Source organism: Apus apus, unplaced genomic scaffold (genome assembly GCF_020740795.1).
Source record: "Apus apus isolate bApuApu2 unplaced genomic scaffold, bApuApu2.pri.cur manual_scaffold_112_ctg1, whole genome shotgun sequence".
Classification (NCBI taxonomy): domain Eukaryota; kingdom Metazoa; phylum Chordata; class Aves; order Apodiformes; family Apodidae; genus Apus; species Apus apus.
Window position 1 is genome coordinate 6711 of NW_026248835.1, and position 18530 is coordinate 25240.

The following is an 18530-nucleotide window of genomic DNA, read 5'->3' on the forward strand; positions in this document are numbered from 1 at the left end:
GCTGTCTCCCAAGCCATCGCTCCCCGGTGGCCTCAGACCAGATTTGGGAATAACACGGAGACAGGAGCTGGGAAGGGATCCCGACACACGGGGGAACCCCGGGAGAACCTGCCCGGCCCCCCGGCTGCCTGGATCCCTGCGGTCCCCCTTCCCCGCCCTTCCCAAAGCAAGGAATTCAACGCCTTTCCCAGCCCAGCCCAACCGCCTTGCTCCGGGTTTTATTTCCAGGCAGAGGAATAACACACAGGGAGGCCCCCAGGATGCACAGCACCCTGGGGTGGTGGCTTCGGTGGGGGACAGGAGGAGGGTGGCAATGGAGGGGCTGTCCCCAGGCTTGCACCCTCACCAGGAGAGACCTTCTGGGCAGGGTTCTGCTGCCGGATCCTTCCAGGCTGCACATGGCTGCTCACTGGTCAAACAGCCACCTGCTCAGGAAGCTCCATCCACCTGGAAAAGGTTGGGGCCAGTTGGTGAATCCCCTGGGGCCAGGGGGACACCCAGAGCATCTTCTGAAGGGGTCAGCACCCATGTGTGGGGTGAAGCCCCTCTGGGATCAGCCTGCAAGGGTGAATTCTGGTCCTCACGGGGCTCTGCCTGCTCCTCCTGCCCCTTTCCCAGCCCTGACAATGACAGAGGTGACAGCCTGGCTGGCCCAGCTCCCCCCAGATCAGCACAACCCACGGGGATTCCCCAGGGTGGGAGGTCCTCAAAGGTGGCCCCACCAAGGTCCCTCACCTGCACCTGCTCTTGTTTGCTCCTCAGCTCGAAGGTGTCCTCAGCACCAGACCAGCCACAAAACTTCCTCGCCCTGGAAGATAAGGAGCTGCCATCCCCACTCCCCCCCACCCCCCAGCCCAGGTTCCTTGTCCCCCACTCTGCTGTCCCCACCCCATCTGGGGACGTTACCTGGGCCACAGCTTGACTGCCAGGATGGCCAGGGCAGCCACGCCGATGACAGCCATGAGCAGCCCAGCCAGGATGGTGAAGACCAGGAGGTGGGTGAGAGCTGTGGGCAGAGGGGAGCCAGGGCAGACCCCACCAGCACTGGGGCTCTGGGGGTCACCCCTCCAGGCATGGCCCTGGGGTGGGGTCAGGGTATGTGGGACTCCTGAGGATTTGGGGGTGATGGGGACCCTGGGGAGGTGGCTGTGATGGGAGGGGACACCCTTTGGCTCCACCACCAGGTCCCTGGGGCTGGGGACAGGCAGTGGGTGGGTCGAGAACACACCACGGGGGGGGGGGGCGGGATGGCAGGGCACCACGGTGGGGACACTCACTGCTCCTGGCTGCCCCCACCCATGTCACTGTCCCCCCACACTAAGGGGTCGGGCAGGCTGGCACGTTTCTGCGTGTCACCACGGGCGGGACAGTGTCCTGTCCCCTGCCAGTGGGAACAGACAGGGCTTCCCAATCCCTTTTCCAGCACAATTCTCCATTCCCCCACCCCAGCGCCTCGGGGGGGGAGCTCATCGCCCTCCCAGCACCCCGGGAAGGGTCACCAGCCCCACTCACTGCTCACGTCGAAGTGGGCTCTGGCCGTGGCGTTGCCCAGGGGGTTGCCAGCCACGCAGACGTACTCCCCCGAGTCCCCCGGCCCCACGCCCCCCAGCTCCACCCGGAGGCTGTTGTGGGAGGGGGCAACGCGGACCCTCGGGGCGGTGGCGGGGTCCAGGCTGGTGGCCAGGAGCTGGCCGCGGTGGAACAGGGCGATGGTGGCAGGCGGGTGGCTGTCGGCCCTGCAGAGCAGGATGCCTGCCTGGCCCCCGCGGTTCTCCAGGAAAGTGCTGAACGACACGTCCCGGGGGGCGTCTGCAGGAGGGGGGGGAAGAGACGGGGCTGGCGGAGGGCGGTGGCCTGGGACCCCCGCCCAGGTGCTCTCCAGGGGCTGCTCAACGCGTCCCTCCCGCAGGGCGGATCAGCGCTGGTGGTTTCACGCCTCCCCAGCCTTTCCCTTCTTCCCTCCCGGCAGCTGGAACATCTCCCCCCTCCCCGCCCCCAGCGCCAGATTTGGTTTTCCAGGGGTATCTACAGGCATATAAACGCCCCCCCACACGTTCTCTTCCCACATCCCAAAGGGATGAGGAGCGGGATGGGGAGAGGAGGAAGAGGAGGGGGAAGGCCCCCTCGTCCCAGCGGTGCCACCCGGGGGGGGTGGCTTTGGGTTGGATGCAGCCAGCGTGGGGGTGGCCTGTCCCCACGGGGCCTGGGGACACTCACAGAGCACGGTGAGGATGAGGGGGGCCGAGGTGGCCCCGCCCCGTGTCCCGCTGGCCCGGCAGCGATAGGAACCGGCGTCGGCGCTGGAGACACGGGAGAGGACGAGGGAGCCGGACGGTCCGTCCCGGAGCCACTGGTTGTCCTTGTACCAGGTGTAATTGGCCTCTTGCCCCACCCAGGGGACAGCCGAGCAGGTCACGGTGGCCGTGGTGCCTTCGGGGACTTCTGGAGAGGGCTCAACCGTGACAATGACCCCTGGGGAGGAGGAGGGGAGAGAGGGGAGCGGGTTGTGCAAGGAAAACCAGCCCAAAGCCCCCGGGAGGATCTGGAGAGCTCTGATCCCGTGGGAGAGCTTTGATCCCACGGGAGAGCCCTGATCCATGGGAGAGCCCTGATCCATGGGAGAGCCCTGATCCTGCGGGACAACCCTGATCCCATAGGAGAGCCCCGATCCCACTGGAGGGCTCTGATCCTACGGAAGAACCCCGATCCTGCGGGAAAGCCTTGATCCCAAAGCACAGCCCTGATCCCGCGGGAGACCCCTGAACCCATGGGACGGCCCACCGGGCCCCCATTCCGTGTCCAACCCCCCCCTCCCCGCTCACCTCCCAGCTCCAGGCTCAGGGAAGCAGCCACCGAGCCCTGGCTGTTGTTGGCCCAGCAGACATAGACCCCCGCGTCCCGCGGCTCCAGCCCCCCCAGAGCCACCCGTAGGGAGTTGGGGGCGGCTTGGACGGTGAGGCGGGGGTCGGCTGAGCCCCGGCTGGAGGCCAGGGGTGCCCGGACCCCCTCCCGGAGCAGGGTGATGTCAGATGGGGGGAAGCTGTCGACGGTGCAGATCAGGACGGCCTGTCGCCCCCCCCGGGACTCCACCAGGGAGATGAAGGTGGGCTCCTGGGGGGCATCTGCAAGGACAGGGACAGTGTGTCACCTCGTCCCCCCTCCCACCTCCTCCCCTCTCCCCAAGACAGCTCTGGTGGCCGGAGAACAGCTAGTGGGGTTTGGTGGAAGCGGGGTGGGAAGGGATGGGGCAGGTTTGCTGCTGACTGAAGCTGGGGGGTGGGGGGCAAGGGGCAGAGGAACATTTGGGACACCTCCCCCCTTCACCGGGGTGTTGGAGACCTGTCTCGGGATGTCACCAGGTGGCGACATAGACCGTCCTCCCCACGGCTGTGACAGTGACATCCCGGGATGCCCTGGGCACCCTTTACTGGACCGGTTGTCCTCCCCCCACGCCCCCCCGCAAATGCAGCGGCCCCTCACTCACACAGCACTCTGAGGACGGCGGGGGGGGCCCGGCGGAGCCCACTCCCCACCTGGCAGGTGTAGACCCCCGCGTCCGTGCGCCGGGCGGCGGGGAGGGCGATGAAGGAGCTGAGCCCCCCCGAGAGCCACTGCCCGTCCTTGTACCAGCTGTAGAGGGTCCCGCGGGGGGAACCCCCATCCCGGCACGTCAGTGTCACGTCGGTCCCCTCGGTCACCTCGGCAGAGGGTCGCATCACCACCCGGATGGCTGGGGACAGCAGGGCAGAGGGGTTTGACCCCAGTTGCAGCTGGAAAAAGCCTTTCCTGGCTCCAAACCCCCCGTTTTACGGGGGGGGGGAGGGTATGGGTGGGATGTTGTTGAGCGCCCAACCCAATGGGCCCACCCCACTCCATCTCCACACACCCCTCAGCCCCCCTCAATGATGCTCTACTTCCCAACGGCAACACCTAGAATCATGGAATCATTAAGGTTGGAAAAGACCTTTAAGATCATCAAGTTCAACCATCAACCCAGCACCACCGTGTCCACTAAACCATGTCCCCAAGTGCCACGTCCACGTGGCTTTTGAACCCCTCCAGCAATGAGGACTCCCCCCTGCCCTGGGCAGCCTGGGCCAGGCCCTGACAACCCTTTCCAGGAGGGAATTGTTCCCCAGATCCAACCTCAACCTCCCCTGGCACAACTTGAGGCCAGTTCCTCTTGTCCCACCCCTTGTTCCTGGGGAGCAGAGCCTGACCCCCCTGGCTCCAACCTCCTCTCAGGCAGCTGCAGAGCCAGCAGGTCTCCCCTCAGCCTCCTTGGCTCCAGGCTGGACACCCCCAGCTCCCTCAGCTGCTCCAGATACTATTGGAACCTCCTTCTATTTGGGCCATGCCCTTTGATGCCCACCCCACCAACCAGTGACCCCCACCCCCTTGTCCCCATCCCCCCGTGGTGACACCAGCCTCACCTTGCACCTGGAGGGGCAGGGACCCGTGGGCACTGCCCAGGGGACTCTGTGCCTGGCACTCATACTCCCCCTCATCATCCTCGGAGGCCTCTTGGATCTCCAGCCTCAAGGCGTTGGGAGTTGGGGAGATGAGGATGTTCTGCCCAGAGTTGTCACCTCCCTCGGGGGGGCTGGAGGCCACCAACTGCCCCCCCTTGAGCAGGGTGACCTGTGATGGGGGGTTGCTCTCCACGGAGCAGAGCAGGATGACTGCAGTCCCCTCACTGCTCTCCACAAAGGCCTTCATCTCCAGGTTCCGGGGAGGGTCTGTGGGGAGGAAATGGGATGGGGAGAAGAAGTTTAGGCTTAGGAGCATCTCAGAGAGGTGGAGCATCCTCAGCCCACCAGGCTAGGCTGGGCTGGGCTGTGAGTTCCTGGTGGTGCTCCACTGCCAGATGTGGGATGGGAGACATGGAAGGTGGGATGTGGAGTGTGGGACATGGGAGGTGGGACGTAGGATGTGAGACATGGGAGATGGCCAAGTTCAAGGCTAGGAAGAAAAGAAGGAAGGAGACGGAGGGATAGAGGGATGGGAAGGTGGAAGGAGGGAGAAGGTGGATGGGTGAATAGATAAAAAGGATAGAGGGGTGGGTGGTTGAGTGGGTGGGGGCAGAAGATGGGCAAATGGATGGGGATGGATGGATGGATGGGTGGATGGATGGATGGATGGATGGATGGGTGGATGGGTGCCAGGGAACTCCCCTCGTGGTGCCAGGCCCCCCACCCGCGGGGACTCACAGAGGACGCTGAGGGTGGCGGGGGGGGAGCGGTGTGTCCGGGCCGGGGTCCTCACGGCGCAGCGGTAGGAGGCGGCGTCGGTGGCCGCGACGCGGGGCAGGGCGAGTGCGGGGCCGGGGGCGGTGCGGAGCCAAGCCCCGTTCCGGTACCAGCTGTAGCTCAGCACCTCCTCGTCCCCCGCCACCGCGCAGGTCAGCGTGACAGGGTCACCTTCCCGGACCTCCGGGGACGGGGAGATCCAGACCCTGGTAGCTGGGGTGGGGGAAAGGAGGGGACGGCTGCGTGGGCTGGGGGTGATGGAGGGGCAGCGGGACAGGAGGGTGTGGGACCCTGCCTGTCCCAATCCCCATCCCTGCCGGCACGCTGCCCAGCCCCAGCCCACCCCCATCCCCACCCCATCACCATCCCTGCCTGCACGCTGCACGCTGCCCATCCCCATCCCTGACCCCATCCCCATACTGTCCCCACCCCTGCCTGCACCCTGCCCATCCCCACCTAACCCCCAGCCCCTCCCCGCCCCTGCCTGCACCTTGTCCATCCCCATCCCCTCCCCGCCCCTGCCTGCAGCCTGCCCATCCCCACCCCATCCCCATCCCTGCCTGCACCCTGCCCATCCCCATCTCATCCCCATCCCATCTCATCCCATCCCATCCCCATCCCTGCCTGCACCCTGCCCATCCCCAGCCCACCCCCATCCCTCTCCCATCCCAATCTCTGACTGCACCCTGCCCATCCCCACCCCATCCCATCCCAATCCCAGTCCCAATCCCACCCCCAGCCCTGCCCGCCCCCGCAGGCAGCGCATCCCCCGCGCTCACCCCCGGCAGTGAAGTTGGCGGCGGCGCTGGCGTTGCCCAGGGGGTTGCCCGCGGTGCAGACGTACTCGCCCTCGTCCCGCAGCAGGAGGGGGCTGACACCGACCCGCAGCGCGTTGGTGGCCACGGTGACGCTGAGGCGGGGCGGGGCGGGGGGTTGGGGCAGCGCCGTGGTGGCCACCAGCTCCTGGTCCTTGAAGAGCGCCAGCTCGGCCGGGGGGCTGCTGTCCACCGAGCACTGCAGGACAGCCCGCGTGCCCTCGGGGGGCTCCACCAAGAACGTCAGCTCGGGTACCCGCGGGGGGTCTGGTGGGCACGTCGTGACGCCGGAGGTGGGAGCAGAGATGGAGACCCCCGAGGCTTGGGTGGCCTGGCCCAGGTCTGACCCAGAGGGCTCCTGCCCCCCCGGGCCTGGCCTTCATCCCCCTTCCCTTCAAATTCCCATCCCACCCTAGCACCATCCCATCTCATCCCATCCCCACCCCATCCCATCTCATTCCCCTCCCATCACCATTCCCAGTTTCATCCCATCACTATCCCAGCACCATCCCACCACCATCCCACCCCATCATCCCCCTTTCCCCACCTCCATTCCCAGGACATTCCCACTCACAGGAGACACTCAGGGTGACAGCTGGGGAGATGCTGGTCCCAGTGGGGTGGTGGGCCCGGCACTGGTAGGAGCCGGCGGCGGTGCTGAAGACGTGGGGCAGGACCAGGAGGTTCTCAGAGCTCTCCTGGAGCCGGAGGCTGTTCTTGTACCAGGTGTAGGTGGTGTCATCCTGCAGCTCTCTGGCCACCTGGCATGTCAGCGTGACCTCATCCCCCTCCTGCACCTCCGCGGATGGGGACACCAGGACTTGGGCAGCTGGAGCACGGAGAGATGATGGCACCAGCTCAGAGGGACACTGGAGCAGCCTCTGGAGCTGCAGAGGGGGCCTGAGTGGGATCCAGCAGCACTAGGTGGGATCTGGTGGTGCGGGGTGGGATCTGGTGGGGCTGGGTGGGATCCAGCACAGCCACCATCTCTCCTGTGGAGACCTCCATGGAGACACACTTGGATCTACCAGTCTAGGGATGGGATCCCAACCCAAAGAAGTGAATTCCCGACCCAAAGAAGTGAATTCCCAAAAAAACCCAAAAAACGAATTCAATCCAGAATTCTCACTCATCCACCAGGTAATTCGGGTGCTGCCTCGATCCAGGATCTGGGTGCCCACCACCCCCAGACCCTCTCCCCTCTGCACCCCCATGCCCACCACCCCCAGACCCTCTCCCCCCTCCACCCCCATGCCCACCACCCCCAGACCCTCTCCCCCCTCCACCCCCATGCTCACCACCCCCAGACCCTCTCCCCAGCACCCACCAGGCACATGGAAGGACACACGTCGCTCCGCGCTGCCGTGCGCGTTGGTGGCCGTGCAGCTGTAGCTGCCCCCATCCCCTGGTGTCACCTCCTGCATCTCCACCCTGAGGGAGTTGGGGGCAGCTGAGACCCTGACCCGTGGGCTGGTCCCCATGGTGCTGGTGGCCACCAGCTCCTCGCCCCGGCGCAGGGCTAGCTGGGCGGGAGGGTTGCTTGCCACCGAGCACTGGAAGATGGCCAGGCGGCCACTCGCCATGTCCAGGAACGCCGTCAGGCGGGGGTCCCGTGGGGGGTCTGTGGGGACAGGGAATGGGGAAGTGGGCATGGATTGCCAGGATGGGATTTGTGGGAAAGCAGGAGGAGAAGGAGAGGGAGAGGGAAAAGGGAAGCAGAAAGGGAAAGGGGAAAGAGGAAGAGGAAAGGGGGGAAAGGGAAGGAGAAGGGAAGGAGAAAATAGAATCCCAGAGTGGTTTGGGTGGGAAGGGACCTTAAAGCCCACCCAGTGCCCCCCCTGCATGGGCAGGGACACCTCCCACCATTCCAGGCTGCTCCAAGCCCCATCCAACCTGCCCTTCAACACTGCCAGGGATGGGGCAGCCACAGCTTCCCTGGGCAACCCAGGCCAGGCTCTCCCCACCCTCACAAGAATTTCTTCTCAATATTTAATCTAAGTCTTCCTCTCCCAGCTGCAAACCCATCCCCCTTGTCCCACGCCTCCTTGCTCTTTTCCAAAGTCCCTCCCCAGCTTTCCTGGAGCCCCTTCAGGCACTGGAAGGTGCTTCTAAGTTCTCTGTGGAGAGAGAGAACTTTTCCAGGCTGGAGAGCAGAGGTTACAAATCGCTCTGTGAACAACAAAGGGAGGGTCCCTCAGCAGCCCCCACGTACACAGCACGTCCAGGGCGATGGCAGGTGAGCTCCGGCTGCCACTGGTGGTGGTGGCCACGCAGTGGTAGAGCCCTGAGTCTGTGCTGGCCACCGGCTGGAGCACCAGGGAGGTGGCCAAGCCCTGGGGCAGCTGCTGCCCGTTGTGGTACCAGGTAACATTGGGCAGGGCCGAAGACTGGCTGCTCAGGTGGCAGGTCAGGTTGGCAGCTTGGCCTTCCAGGACGTGGGAGGATGGAGCCACGGTGATGCTGGCAGCTGTGGGCAGGAGGAAAACAGGAGCTTGGTTGGGATGGCCAACATCACCTCAGCAGGGTTACGGTGAACTTCATCCTGAGGCCATCCAGTCAGTGAGGCTACTTCAGGAGGAGGTACGAGACCCTACCATGAGGCACTGGCCACCCATGGCCTCACCAGCCCAGGGGTGATGTGCTGAGGGGACCCATGGGAACCCCATCAGCAGTGTCCTGCCCAGCATCCCTGAGCCCACATGGGCAGGGATGGGCAGGGAGTCCCCACCAGGAGCCAGAGCCCTGGCTATGGCCATGGGGAAACCCTCCAAACCCACCAGGAGAGTCTGGAGGGACTGACCCCCACCCCTGGAGCAGCCCCCACTTTAACCCTACTCACACCCACCCTCCTGAGAACAGACACTGGTTGATATTCTGGATTTCATGGGCACGGGGCCTATTTCTGCTCCTTCTGTCCTTCTGCCACCATCACCCATCATCTCCCCAGCTCACCTCCTTCCCTGGCATTCCCTCCCAGGGTTTCCCCAGAGGCTGTGGGGTTGTGTGGCATCTGCCTCCTCCACACTCACTCACTCTCAGCCCTGAAGTCCAGGGTGGTGCTGGAGTTGCCCTCTGCATTCCCAGCCCGGCACACGTAGGTCCCCTCGTCCTCCAGCACCACCTCCTGGATCTCCACCTTCAGGCTGTTGTAGGACCAGGTGACTTGGACCCTGGGGCTGGGGGCAATGGGGCAGCCCCACCTGCAGGCTATGATGTCTTCTCCTCTCCACAAAGTCAGGTTGGCTTCTGGGTCACTCTCAACAGTGCACTGGATGATGCCCAGGCGCCTGCTCTGGGTCTCCAGGAAGGAGCTCATCACTGGTGGCCTCGGTGGGACTGCAGGGATAAAACACCTCTGGGTGAGAACACTGTGGATCCCTGAGGTTGGGAGAACCCCAGGATCCCAAGGGATTGCTGCTTCCCCGTGCCACCAGAGCAGCTCCTGGGCATCCCACCACCTTCCAGCTGCCAGACCCACATCTGCTGGCTCTCTGCAAGGGACCTGTGTGGTCCTGCCACCTCTGAGGGCACTTCTGTTGTTACCTGGCTTGAGATCAGGGTCCAAGCATGGGTGTCCAGCCCTACCCCAAACCCCTGGGGGGAGGGTGAGGGCAGATTTGCAGAGACACCAGTGGCTGGGACACCTGGGCTCCAGCTGGGATCCCTGTTTCCTACCACAGCTACAGAAAAACACCATTTGGGCAGGACTGAAACTTCCTAAGGGTTGTGGTTTTTTCCTGGTTTGGATTTGGGGAAGGATTTTTATTTTCCAGCATGGAAAACAGTTGGAAGGCAAAATCCAACGGGAATGTATCTTTCACAGGGGTCATTTCTTGTCCTGAGAATCACAGAATGGGGGCATGGTCTGGGTGGGAAGGGACCTTAAAGCTCATCCAGTCCCACCCCTGCCATGGGCAGGGACACCTCCCAGCAGCCCAGGCTGCTCCAAGCCCCATCCAACCTGCCCTTCAACACTGCCAGGGATGGGGCAGCCACAGCTTCCCTGGGCAGCCTGGGCCAGGGTCTCACCACCCTCACAGGAAGGATTTCCTCCTCATGTCCAACCTAACCCTCCCCTTTTCCCGTTTAAAACCAATCCCCCTCATCCCATCACTCCGTGCCCTAGGACCATGGGTTAGGATCGATGGAATTTCATTTCCCAGGACATCTGAAAACTCTTTGGCTCTTGGGAATGTTCAACTTTCCCCTGAACATTCCCCCCCCGCCCCCCCCCAAGACTCGACCTTCCCCCTTTACCGCTAAAAGGGAATTTCCCGTTTCTGCCCCAGAGCCCCCGGGCAGCGCGGGACGCTGGGGGGGGGGGGGGCAGGGGAGGGGGCTCCCGGCAGGAGCACCCTAACCCGCAGCTCGGGCCCCCTGCCCGCGGGGACTCACAGAGCACCCGCAGCGCGGCGGCGGCCGAGGGGCCGGAGCTGCGGGGGCTGCGGGGCCGGCACCGGAACGAGCCCGACTCCTCGGGGCGGGCGGAAGGGAAGCGCAGGGTGGGGGTCCCGGTGTCCCGCAGCCATTTGCCGTTCTTGTACCAGGTGTAGAGGGTCGCCGAGCCCCCCGCCGCCAGGCAGCTGAGGGTGACCTCTGTCCCTTCCCGCACCTCTGCCGAGGGCTGGATCAGGAGCTGGGTGGCTGGAGGAGGGACGGGAGAGGGGGTGTCAGGAGCCTCTGCTGCCGGCAGCCCCGGCTTTGGTGGGAAGAGACCTTGCAGATCATGGAGTCCAGCCCTTCCCCCAGCCCTGCCCAGGCCCCCACTGCCCCACGTCCCTCAGCACCATCTCCAGGGCTTGGAAACCCCTCCAGGGATGGGGACTCCCCCCTGCCCTGGGCAGCCTGGGCCAGGCCCTGACAACCCTTGCCAGGAAGGAATTGTTCCCCAGATCCAACCTCAACTCCCCTGGCACAACTTGAGGCCGGTTCCTCTTGTCCCAGCCCTTGTTCCTGGGGAGCAGAGCCCGACCCCCCTGGCTCCAACCTCCTCTCAGGCAGCTGCAGAGCCAGCAGGTCTCCCCTCAGCCTCCTTTGCTCCAGGCTGGACACCCCCAGCTCCCTCAGCTGCTCCTGCTCAGACTGGTGCTCCAGCCCCTTCCCCAGCTCTGACCCAGCCCTGACCCCAGGACTGGAGGTGCCCCCTCCCCAGTGCCCAGCACAGGGGGACAATCCCTGCCCTGCTGCTGCTGCCCACACTCTGGTGACACAAGCCAGGATGCTGGTGGCCTCCTTGGCCAAAAGAACCCTTCACCTTCCCCCTGGCTCCCTCCAGCCCAAGCCCCACACTCAGCTTTCCCCTAAGGCAGGACCTGAGCCACCTCCACCATTGGTGGGGCACATTCCCTGAAGAGACCAGACATCAGGGGGTGGAAAGTCTCCACCTCAGCCTTCACCTGGTCCCACAGAGTACCCATGGTCAGCGGGTGAACTGCTCCCAGGACAGGCTTGGTCCCTTCTGCCCATGGGTGGCCAAGCATCTTGGCCAACCTGAGATGGACCCAAACTACCTCCTAGGACACCCAAACTCACAGAATCATGGGACTGTCAGAGTTGGAAGGGACCTCTAGAGATCATCTAGTCCACTTTTGGAACATCCTAAGGGATATGCCTCTCAGACATGGCTCTGGAAGGTTTCTTCTCCTTTTCCATGACCGCTGCCTCTGACACCCCAAACCGAGGCTGGGGGAGCCATGGGGTGCAGAGGGCTTGGGGACGAAGCAGGAGGAGCTGGCCCCCCCTGTGTCCCCAGGTGCCAGGCCCTGCTGGGGGCTGCTGGGGACAGGGAAGGACCATTTTGGACAAACTTCGCTATGGATTTTGAAAAAGAAACCTCAGGATTTGCCTCCAGCTCTGCAAGAAGCCTGGACCTCCTGAGGGCTGCAGGGACGGCGCTGCCACCACACGGTCCCCAAAGACACCAGTGTCCCCTGGTGCCTCCTGGGTCCTGCCAGCTCTCAGGCCTGCATGGACATCCCAGAATCATCCCTCTGCGGAGCCTGAACCCATGGATCCAGCCTGTCCAGATCCCTCTGTAAAGCCTCATCCCATGGACCCAGCCTCTCCAGGTCCCTCAGCCCATGGATCCAGCCTGGCCAGGTCCCTCAACCCATGGACCCAGCCTGTCCTGGTCCCTCAACCCATGGACCCAGCCTACCCCAGGGGGTCACTGGCACCCAAGACCCATCCCCAGGAGCTTTGCAGGCTCCTGGCACCATGGACTCCAGGACTCACCAGGGATGATAAAGACCTTGGTGGCAGTGGTGTTGCCGTAGGGGTTGCTGGCCACGCACTGGTACTCGCCACCATCCTGGGGCCCCGCGCCCTGGATCTCCAGCTGCAGGGCATTGTGTGTGGCACTGACAGCCAACCGCTGGCCTGGGGCCACCTGCCGGCCGCTGGTGGCTACTAAGGTGCCCTGCTGGTACAGGGCCAGGGTGGCCGGGGGGTGGCTGTCCACGGCGCAGCGGATGATGGCCACCCTGCCACCCTGCAGCTCCTGGAACAGGGTGATGGTGGGGGTCTGGGGGGGGTCTGCGGGAGAGAAGGGGACACTGCAGCTCGGGAGGTCCTAGCAGGGTGGCCAATGGATCCATGGGTTGGGGCTCTGCAGGGGGATACCTCAGTGGAGACCCTCAGAGACCCAGTATCCAGCATATTCCCTCTGCAGAGCCTCACCCCATGGATCCAGCCTGTCCAGATCCCTCTGCAGACCTTCAACCCATGGATCCAGCCTGGCCAGCTCCCTCACCCCATGGATCCAGCCTGTCCAGATCCCTCTGCAGACCTTCAACCCATGGATCCAGCCTGGCCAGATCCCTCTGTAAAGCCTCAACCCACGGATCCAGCCTCTCCTGGTCCCTCACCCCATGGATCCAGCCTGTCCTGGTCCCTCTGCAGAGCTCCAACGACTAATCCACCCACTTCTACCCAGAAGGGCTGAACCCCCCCCCCAACTCACATGCCACACTCAGGCTGATGGCCTGGGAAGTGTCACTGCCCCGCTTGCTGGTCACCTTGCAGGAGTAGTGACCAGTGTCACTGAGGGTGATGTGGGAGAAGAGGAGGGTGTGCGAGGGACCCTCCCCCAGCCAGGCATTGTTCTTGTACCAGGTGTAGTTGAGGTCCTGGCCCTCCCTGCCTGGGACGTTGCAGGACAAGGTGGTGGCCGTTCCCTCCTGCACCTCAGCCGCAGGGCTCACTGAGATCTCTGCAGCTGATGGAGATGGGAGCTGGTTTGGGGTGGCCTCAGAAGCAGGAGAACAGCCCTCCTGGTGTGGGACAGAGCCCGGGGACAGCCCCTCTACCCCCCCAAGGGTGACGGTGTCCCAAGCCCCTCCCCAGCTTTCCTGGAGCCCCTTCAGGCACTGGAAGGTGCTCTCAGGTCTCCCTGGAGCCTTCTCTTCTCCAGGCTCAACACCCCAACTCTCCCAGCCTGGCTCCAGAGCAGAGCTGCTCCAGCCCTCCCATCATCTCCGGGGCCTCCTCTGGACTCTCTCCAACAGCTCCGTGTCCTTCCTGTGCTGGGGACCCCAGAACCACAGACACCCCACCCCGCCCACCCCCCCCCCCACCCCCCCCCCATCTCCTGGACCTCCAGCCAGCACCAACCACCTCTGTCCGGACTCTTTGGGTGAGCTCTACCCATCTCCCATGTCCCCTCCATCCACACCCCAGCCTGGGGTGAAGCCCCCTTGGCACTCACAGAAGATGTAGAGGGTGACGTTGGGTGCTGTGCTGGTCCCCAGGGCGTTCTGGGCCTGGCAGCTGTACTGCCCCTGGTCCTTGTGGCCAACGTCCCGCAGGGTCAGGAGCCGCTGGTTGCCCACAGACACCCCGTCCTTGTACCACTGGTACCCCGAGACCGGGGGGTAGCTGCTGCTCACCTCGCAGGTGAGGGACACCGTGTCCCCCGGGTGAATGTCCTGCACCAAGGGGTTGACTAACACCTGGGTGTCCTTCGGGGCATCTGCAGGAAGGGGGACAGAGGGACACGGGTGGGCAGGACCCGCCAGAAGGTGTTGCAGCCCCGTCTAGAGTTTATGTGGGAGGGTCTGGGAAAGGGGAGGTGGGAGCAGGGGTAAAGCTGTGAGAGGGGTGGCACCCAGGATGTGGCCACCAGAGCTGGAGGGGCCACTTCAGCATCATTTATGGGGCCAACCATCTGGCCATGGGGAGCCATGGGTGGAGAGGAGGGGGAGGAGGAAGCAAGAAGAAACCAGCTCTTTGCAAAGGACACCGGGGGGGAAAGCTGGGGGGGCAGGAGGGGACCTGGGCAGCAGAGCTGCCCAACGTACGTCTCACCCACAGGACCACCTCCCTGGCTGCCTTCCTGGAGTTGTAGGAAAGTTCACAGAACAGCTTTCTAGAGTGGTCCTTCCAGGAGAAGGAGGTGGTGAGGTTCAGGTGGTGGCCGACACCACTGGTGTCCAACTGGACTTTGCTGGACACCGCTGAGACCTGGGGGTCATAGCCCACCCAGTGCAGGATGAAGTTGTCAGGGCAGAAGTAAGGTGTGTAGCACTCCAGGGTGGAGGTTTGCCCCTCAGTTTGCTCCTTGCTGGCAGTGACCATTGGTTGCTCAAGGGTATCTGGGGATGGAGAGCAGAGGGTGGAAGAGAGGAGATTTAGGTTAGACCTTAGGAAGGAATTATTTGCTGTGAGGATGGTGAGACCCTGGCCCAGGTTGCCCAGGGAAGCTGTGGCTGCCCCATCCCTGGCAGTGTTGAAGGGCAGGTTGGATGAGGCTTGGAGCAGCCTGGGCTGCTGGGAGGTGTCCCTGCCCGTGCAGGGGGTGGGACTGGATGGGCTTTAAGGTCCCTCCCAACCCAAACATTCCAGGAAGACACGGGGGGCTGGGGGTGTCACTGCTGTACCCACCTGAAACCCTCACCACCACGTCCCTGGTCGCTGACCAGCGGTCGCCGTTGACGATCTCGAAGCGGAACCTGTAGGGCCCGCTGTCCTCGGGTGTCACCTGCCACAGCAGCAGGTTGCATTTGCCCCCGGATGGTTGCCCCATCAGACTGACACGGGTCCTGAAGCGGGCGTCCACCTCCTGGCCCTCCGAGTGGTAGACCAAGGTCTTCTGGCCATCGTAGTCCTTGTACCAGATGGCCACGATGCCGTCCTGGGCGGACACCTCGGCAGGGTAGCTCAGGGTGCAGGGGATCACCACGCAGGAGCCGCTGACACCCAGCACAGACTCGGGGTAGGAGACCCCCCAGGACCCCAAGGCTGTGTCAGAGGGGAGAGGGGGTCAAGGGGGGACCACGCTGTGGGCGTGTCCTTCCCCTCCTGCCCTGACTGTCCCTCTGCCACCCCGTCCCAGAGCTCAGCCCCACGGAGGAAAGGACAACTGGCCACCACCAACTGACCACCAGACACTTCCACCACTAACAACCCCCTGGTGGCTCTAGCTCAGCACCATGATCAGGCCCTTGAGGAGCTGGTGGCTCCTCTCCTGGGACTCTGTCTGTCCAGGGGAGGGCAGGGTGGGAGTGACACCTTTTGTGACAGGGAGAATTAACGAGGAGATGAAGGCGACACAATCAAATGCCAGAGATTTCCCACAGCTGATGTTAAACAAATGCAATTTAAAAAAAGCCACCAAAAGGTCTGTGGGAGCCCCATGAGCTGAAGGCAGTGACAAAAGATCCAAAGCCATTTCCTGAAAGAGTGTTAAACCAATTCACTGAAACCCTTGGAAACACAGTTTTTAAACGTGCCGTGAAAGGGACGTGGTGACACCCCAACCAAACTGACTTGCTGAAGGTGCTGCAAAACAAATGCAAATTCAAAGCAGCAAAGCCCAGTTTTACAGGTGGTGCTCAGGGCTGTGGCCTGAGAGGGGCTGCTCGGGAGGCACGAGATTGTGGTGCCTTCATCCCACTCTCCATCAGTGGTGTCGAAGTGTCCGGTGGCCAGTTGTCCTGGCCCACCTCCCATCAGCCTGTCCTGCCTGTCCCTTGGGCACTGTCTGTGTCACTACCGGGACCTCCCACTCCCACCCACCCTGGTGCAAATCCAGGCAAGCAGCCCCTGCAGGGCCAGGAGGCAACAGATCTCTTGGTGGTCTCACCTGGTGGGACAAGGCTGGCCAGGAGGACGAGCCACCAGGGCAGGACCATGGCAGCACCCCAGGCCCTGCCGGGGGTCCCCGGTGGCTGATGCCACGAGGGTGAGAGGTGGCTGGTCTCTGAGGTTGCTGTTGGGCAGAGGATGACAACAAGACAACGAGAAGAAGTGGCCAAAGGCCTTGGGAGGCACTGCAAGACAACCCGTTATCAATCCAGGTGGGATAAACCCTGCTGGCAGCAGGATCTGCACCGGGACAGGTTGGGAGAGGGGCTGGGGGGGAGAGGGACCCCCCTGGACTCTCAGGGGAGTTTAAAGTCCTGGATGTGGGAGCCAAGGATGTGGATTTCTAGACCCCAGAGGTCTGGTTTCCATCACAGCCACAGCACCCAGCTCAGCACCTCCAGTGGCCTCCCCCTTGGCTGCTGTGCACCCAGGTGGGGTGGTCTAACATGGGGAGGGGGGGGATGCAGTTTTTAAGCAGATTCATGGCTTCTGGCAGCTCTAAACCCAAGCAAACTGCTGAAAGAACCTTTCAATTCAAATATCTCTATCTATGTATAAACTCACTCTCTGATAAATCAGAGTTTGTTGCTGAATATTTTTTTCGTGACCACGAAAACCCGTCGATAGATTCGTTTCCATTCAGACCTTTCCCAAATTGCTCAGCTTCCCCCACCAAAGGCAGCAGCTTCCCCCCCTCAGCCAACCTCCTCCTCCTCCCACCAGCTGCAGCTTTGCCAACGCCAGTCTTTTTTTCCTCTTTTCCCCAACATCTGCTTGGAATTTGCTGCTCGTTGCGTTTCGGGAGGGATTTCAGACCCCAAACCCCCCCCCCGGGGGGGACTTTGCTCCTGCTTGGGATTCCTGCTGGCCAAGGCAAAGCACCTGACATGGCCCCATCTTGGGGGGTCCCGTCGTGGGGTTCCAGGGGGAGCTGGGGGGCCAGGAATAGCCTGGGATGGGGGCAGGAGGAAGGAAGGGCTGCTCAGCACCCAGACGCTCCCCAGCTCCAGCTCCAGTTTCATTTCTTCTGCCGTGAGGCTCCTGGTTTCGGTTTCTGGGCCTTGAGGGCACCCTTGGGGCAGGATTGGGACCCTCGGGGCAGGACTGGGACCCTCGGGGCAGGATGGGGACCCTCGGGGCAGGATTGGGACCTTCGGGGCAGGATTGGGACCCTCAGGACAGGATGGGAAAAGTTGGGACAGGATGGGCACCCTCTGGACAGGACAGGATTTGGTCCCTCAGGGCAGGACAGGGACCCTCAGGATAGGTCAGGGATCCTCAGGACAGGGTTGGGACCGGCAGGGCAGGGCAGGGATCCTCACTGCAGGACAGACACCCTCCCGCAGGATGAGGCCCCTCAGGGCAGGATGGTACATTACCCGGGGATGCCTGCGCGGGGTCCTGAGCCGGGATGTCCAAGGATGGTGCCTCGGCCACCAGCAGGCACAGCTTTTTATCTGGTGGGGGGTGAGGAGCCCCAGCCTGCAGCACTTCCCCCTGCAGAGCCGTGTCCTGCTCCTCGGGAGTGGCTGCCACCGTCAGCGAGTTCTTGCCTTTTCCTGGTTTGTGGGTCCCCACAGGGGGTTTCTGCAGCCCCCCCAGGCTAGGAGAGAGATTGGGGGGGCTCTCCCGGCACCCCCAGAGCCCCTTGGGGCATCCTTGGCCCTGTGTTGTGGCCAGGGGTGGAGCAGGGAGATACCCTGGGGGTGGCCCCTCAGCATGCCCAGGGGGTCTCCAGGACTTGGGCCCTGATGGGACCCCCTGCCTAGGGGAGAGCAGGTGCTGGAGCCTGCGGGGACAGTGATGTCCCCAAGTCCTCCCTGGGACACCCCATCACCACGAGATTTTATTCTGGCTGTTCATTTTGGGGGGAGGGGAGATGTTTCACTGCAGCATGTCCAAAGTGAGGAGAAGACCCTGACAGCCCCCCTAAGAGGGGGGTCCCAGCTCAGGAATGATGACCCAGAGCCAAGCCCACTGGGACATCATCCACTTGGGTTTTCAGGTGGAAGCTTCAGAGGGGTTTGGAGGAACCTCCATGAGGAGCAACCAGGAGCCAACCGAGCCAGCTGAGATGATCTTTGGCTGGTTTGGGGAGAGGACCCAGCCCCCTGGGTGCCTGTACCTCAAAAGAAGGGACCCGGGCAGGGCTGGGCCAGGCTGGCCCCCCAAGCTGGTGGCTTGAGGTCAACGCTCGACCTTGTGCACGTGGAGTGGGAGTGTGGGAAAGTGTCCCGTGGGACCCTGTCCCAGGGTCCCCTCCCCCCCGCCCCGTGCCCGGCTGGGTGCTGAGTCAGCAGGCAGGAGCAGGCAGCTGATGGGAAACGGGTTCCAGAGGCAGCTGGGCTCCAGCTGGCGGGTGCCAGGGCTTCTGCAAAGGGGC

At 63.4% G+C, this 18530-nt stretch overlaps 1 protein-coding gene across 1 annotated transcript; it reads right to left on the reverse strand.

The window, feature by feature from the left end:
* Positions 1-217: 217 nt before the first annotated feature.
* Positions 218-17550, reverse strand: SIGLEC1 (sialic acid binding Ig like lectin 1). Its single transcript, XM_051643763.1, has 22 exons — positions 17527-17550; positions 16146-16271; positions 14945-15301; positions 14362-14655; positions 13770-14033; positions 13026-13280; positions 12299-12598; positions 10460-10708; positions 9098-9400; positions 8277-8531; positions 7392-7685; positions 6639-6893; positions 6029-6331; positions 5211-5462; positions 4434-4739; positions 3485-3730; positions 2823-3122; positions 2218-2472; positions 1513-1809; positions 907-1006; positions 736-808; positions 218-447 (listed from the first exon to the last, which is right to left on the reverse strand). The coding sequence occupies exons 2-22, from the start codon at positions 16192-16194 to the stop codon at positions 430-432; spliced, it is 5025 nt and encodes a 1674-aa protein (XP_051499723.1). The 5' UTR covers positions 16195-16271; positions 17527-17550; the 3' UTR covers positions 218-429.
* Positions 17551-18530: the final 980 nt, after the last annotated feature.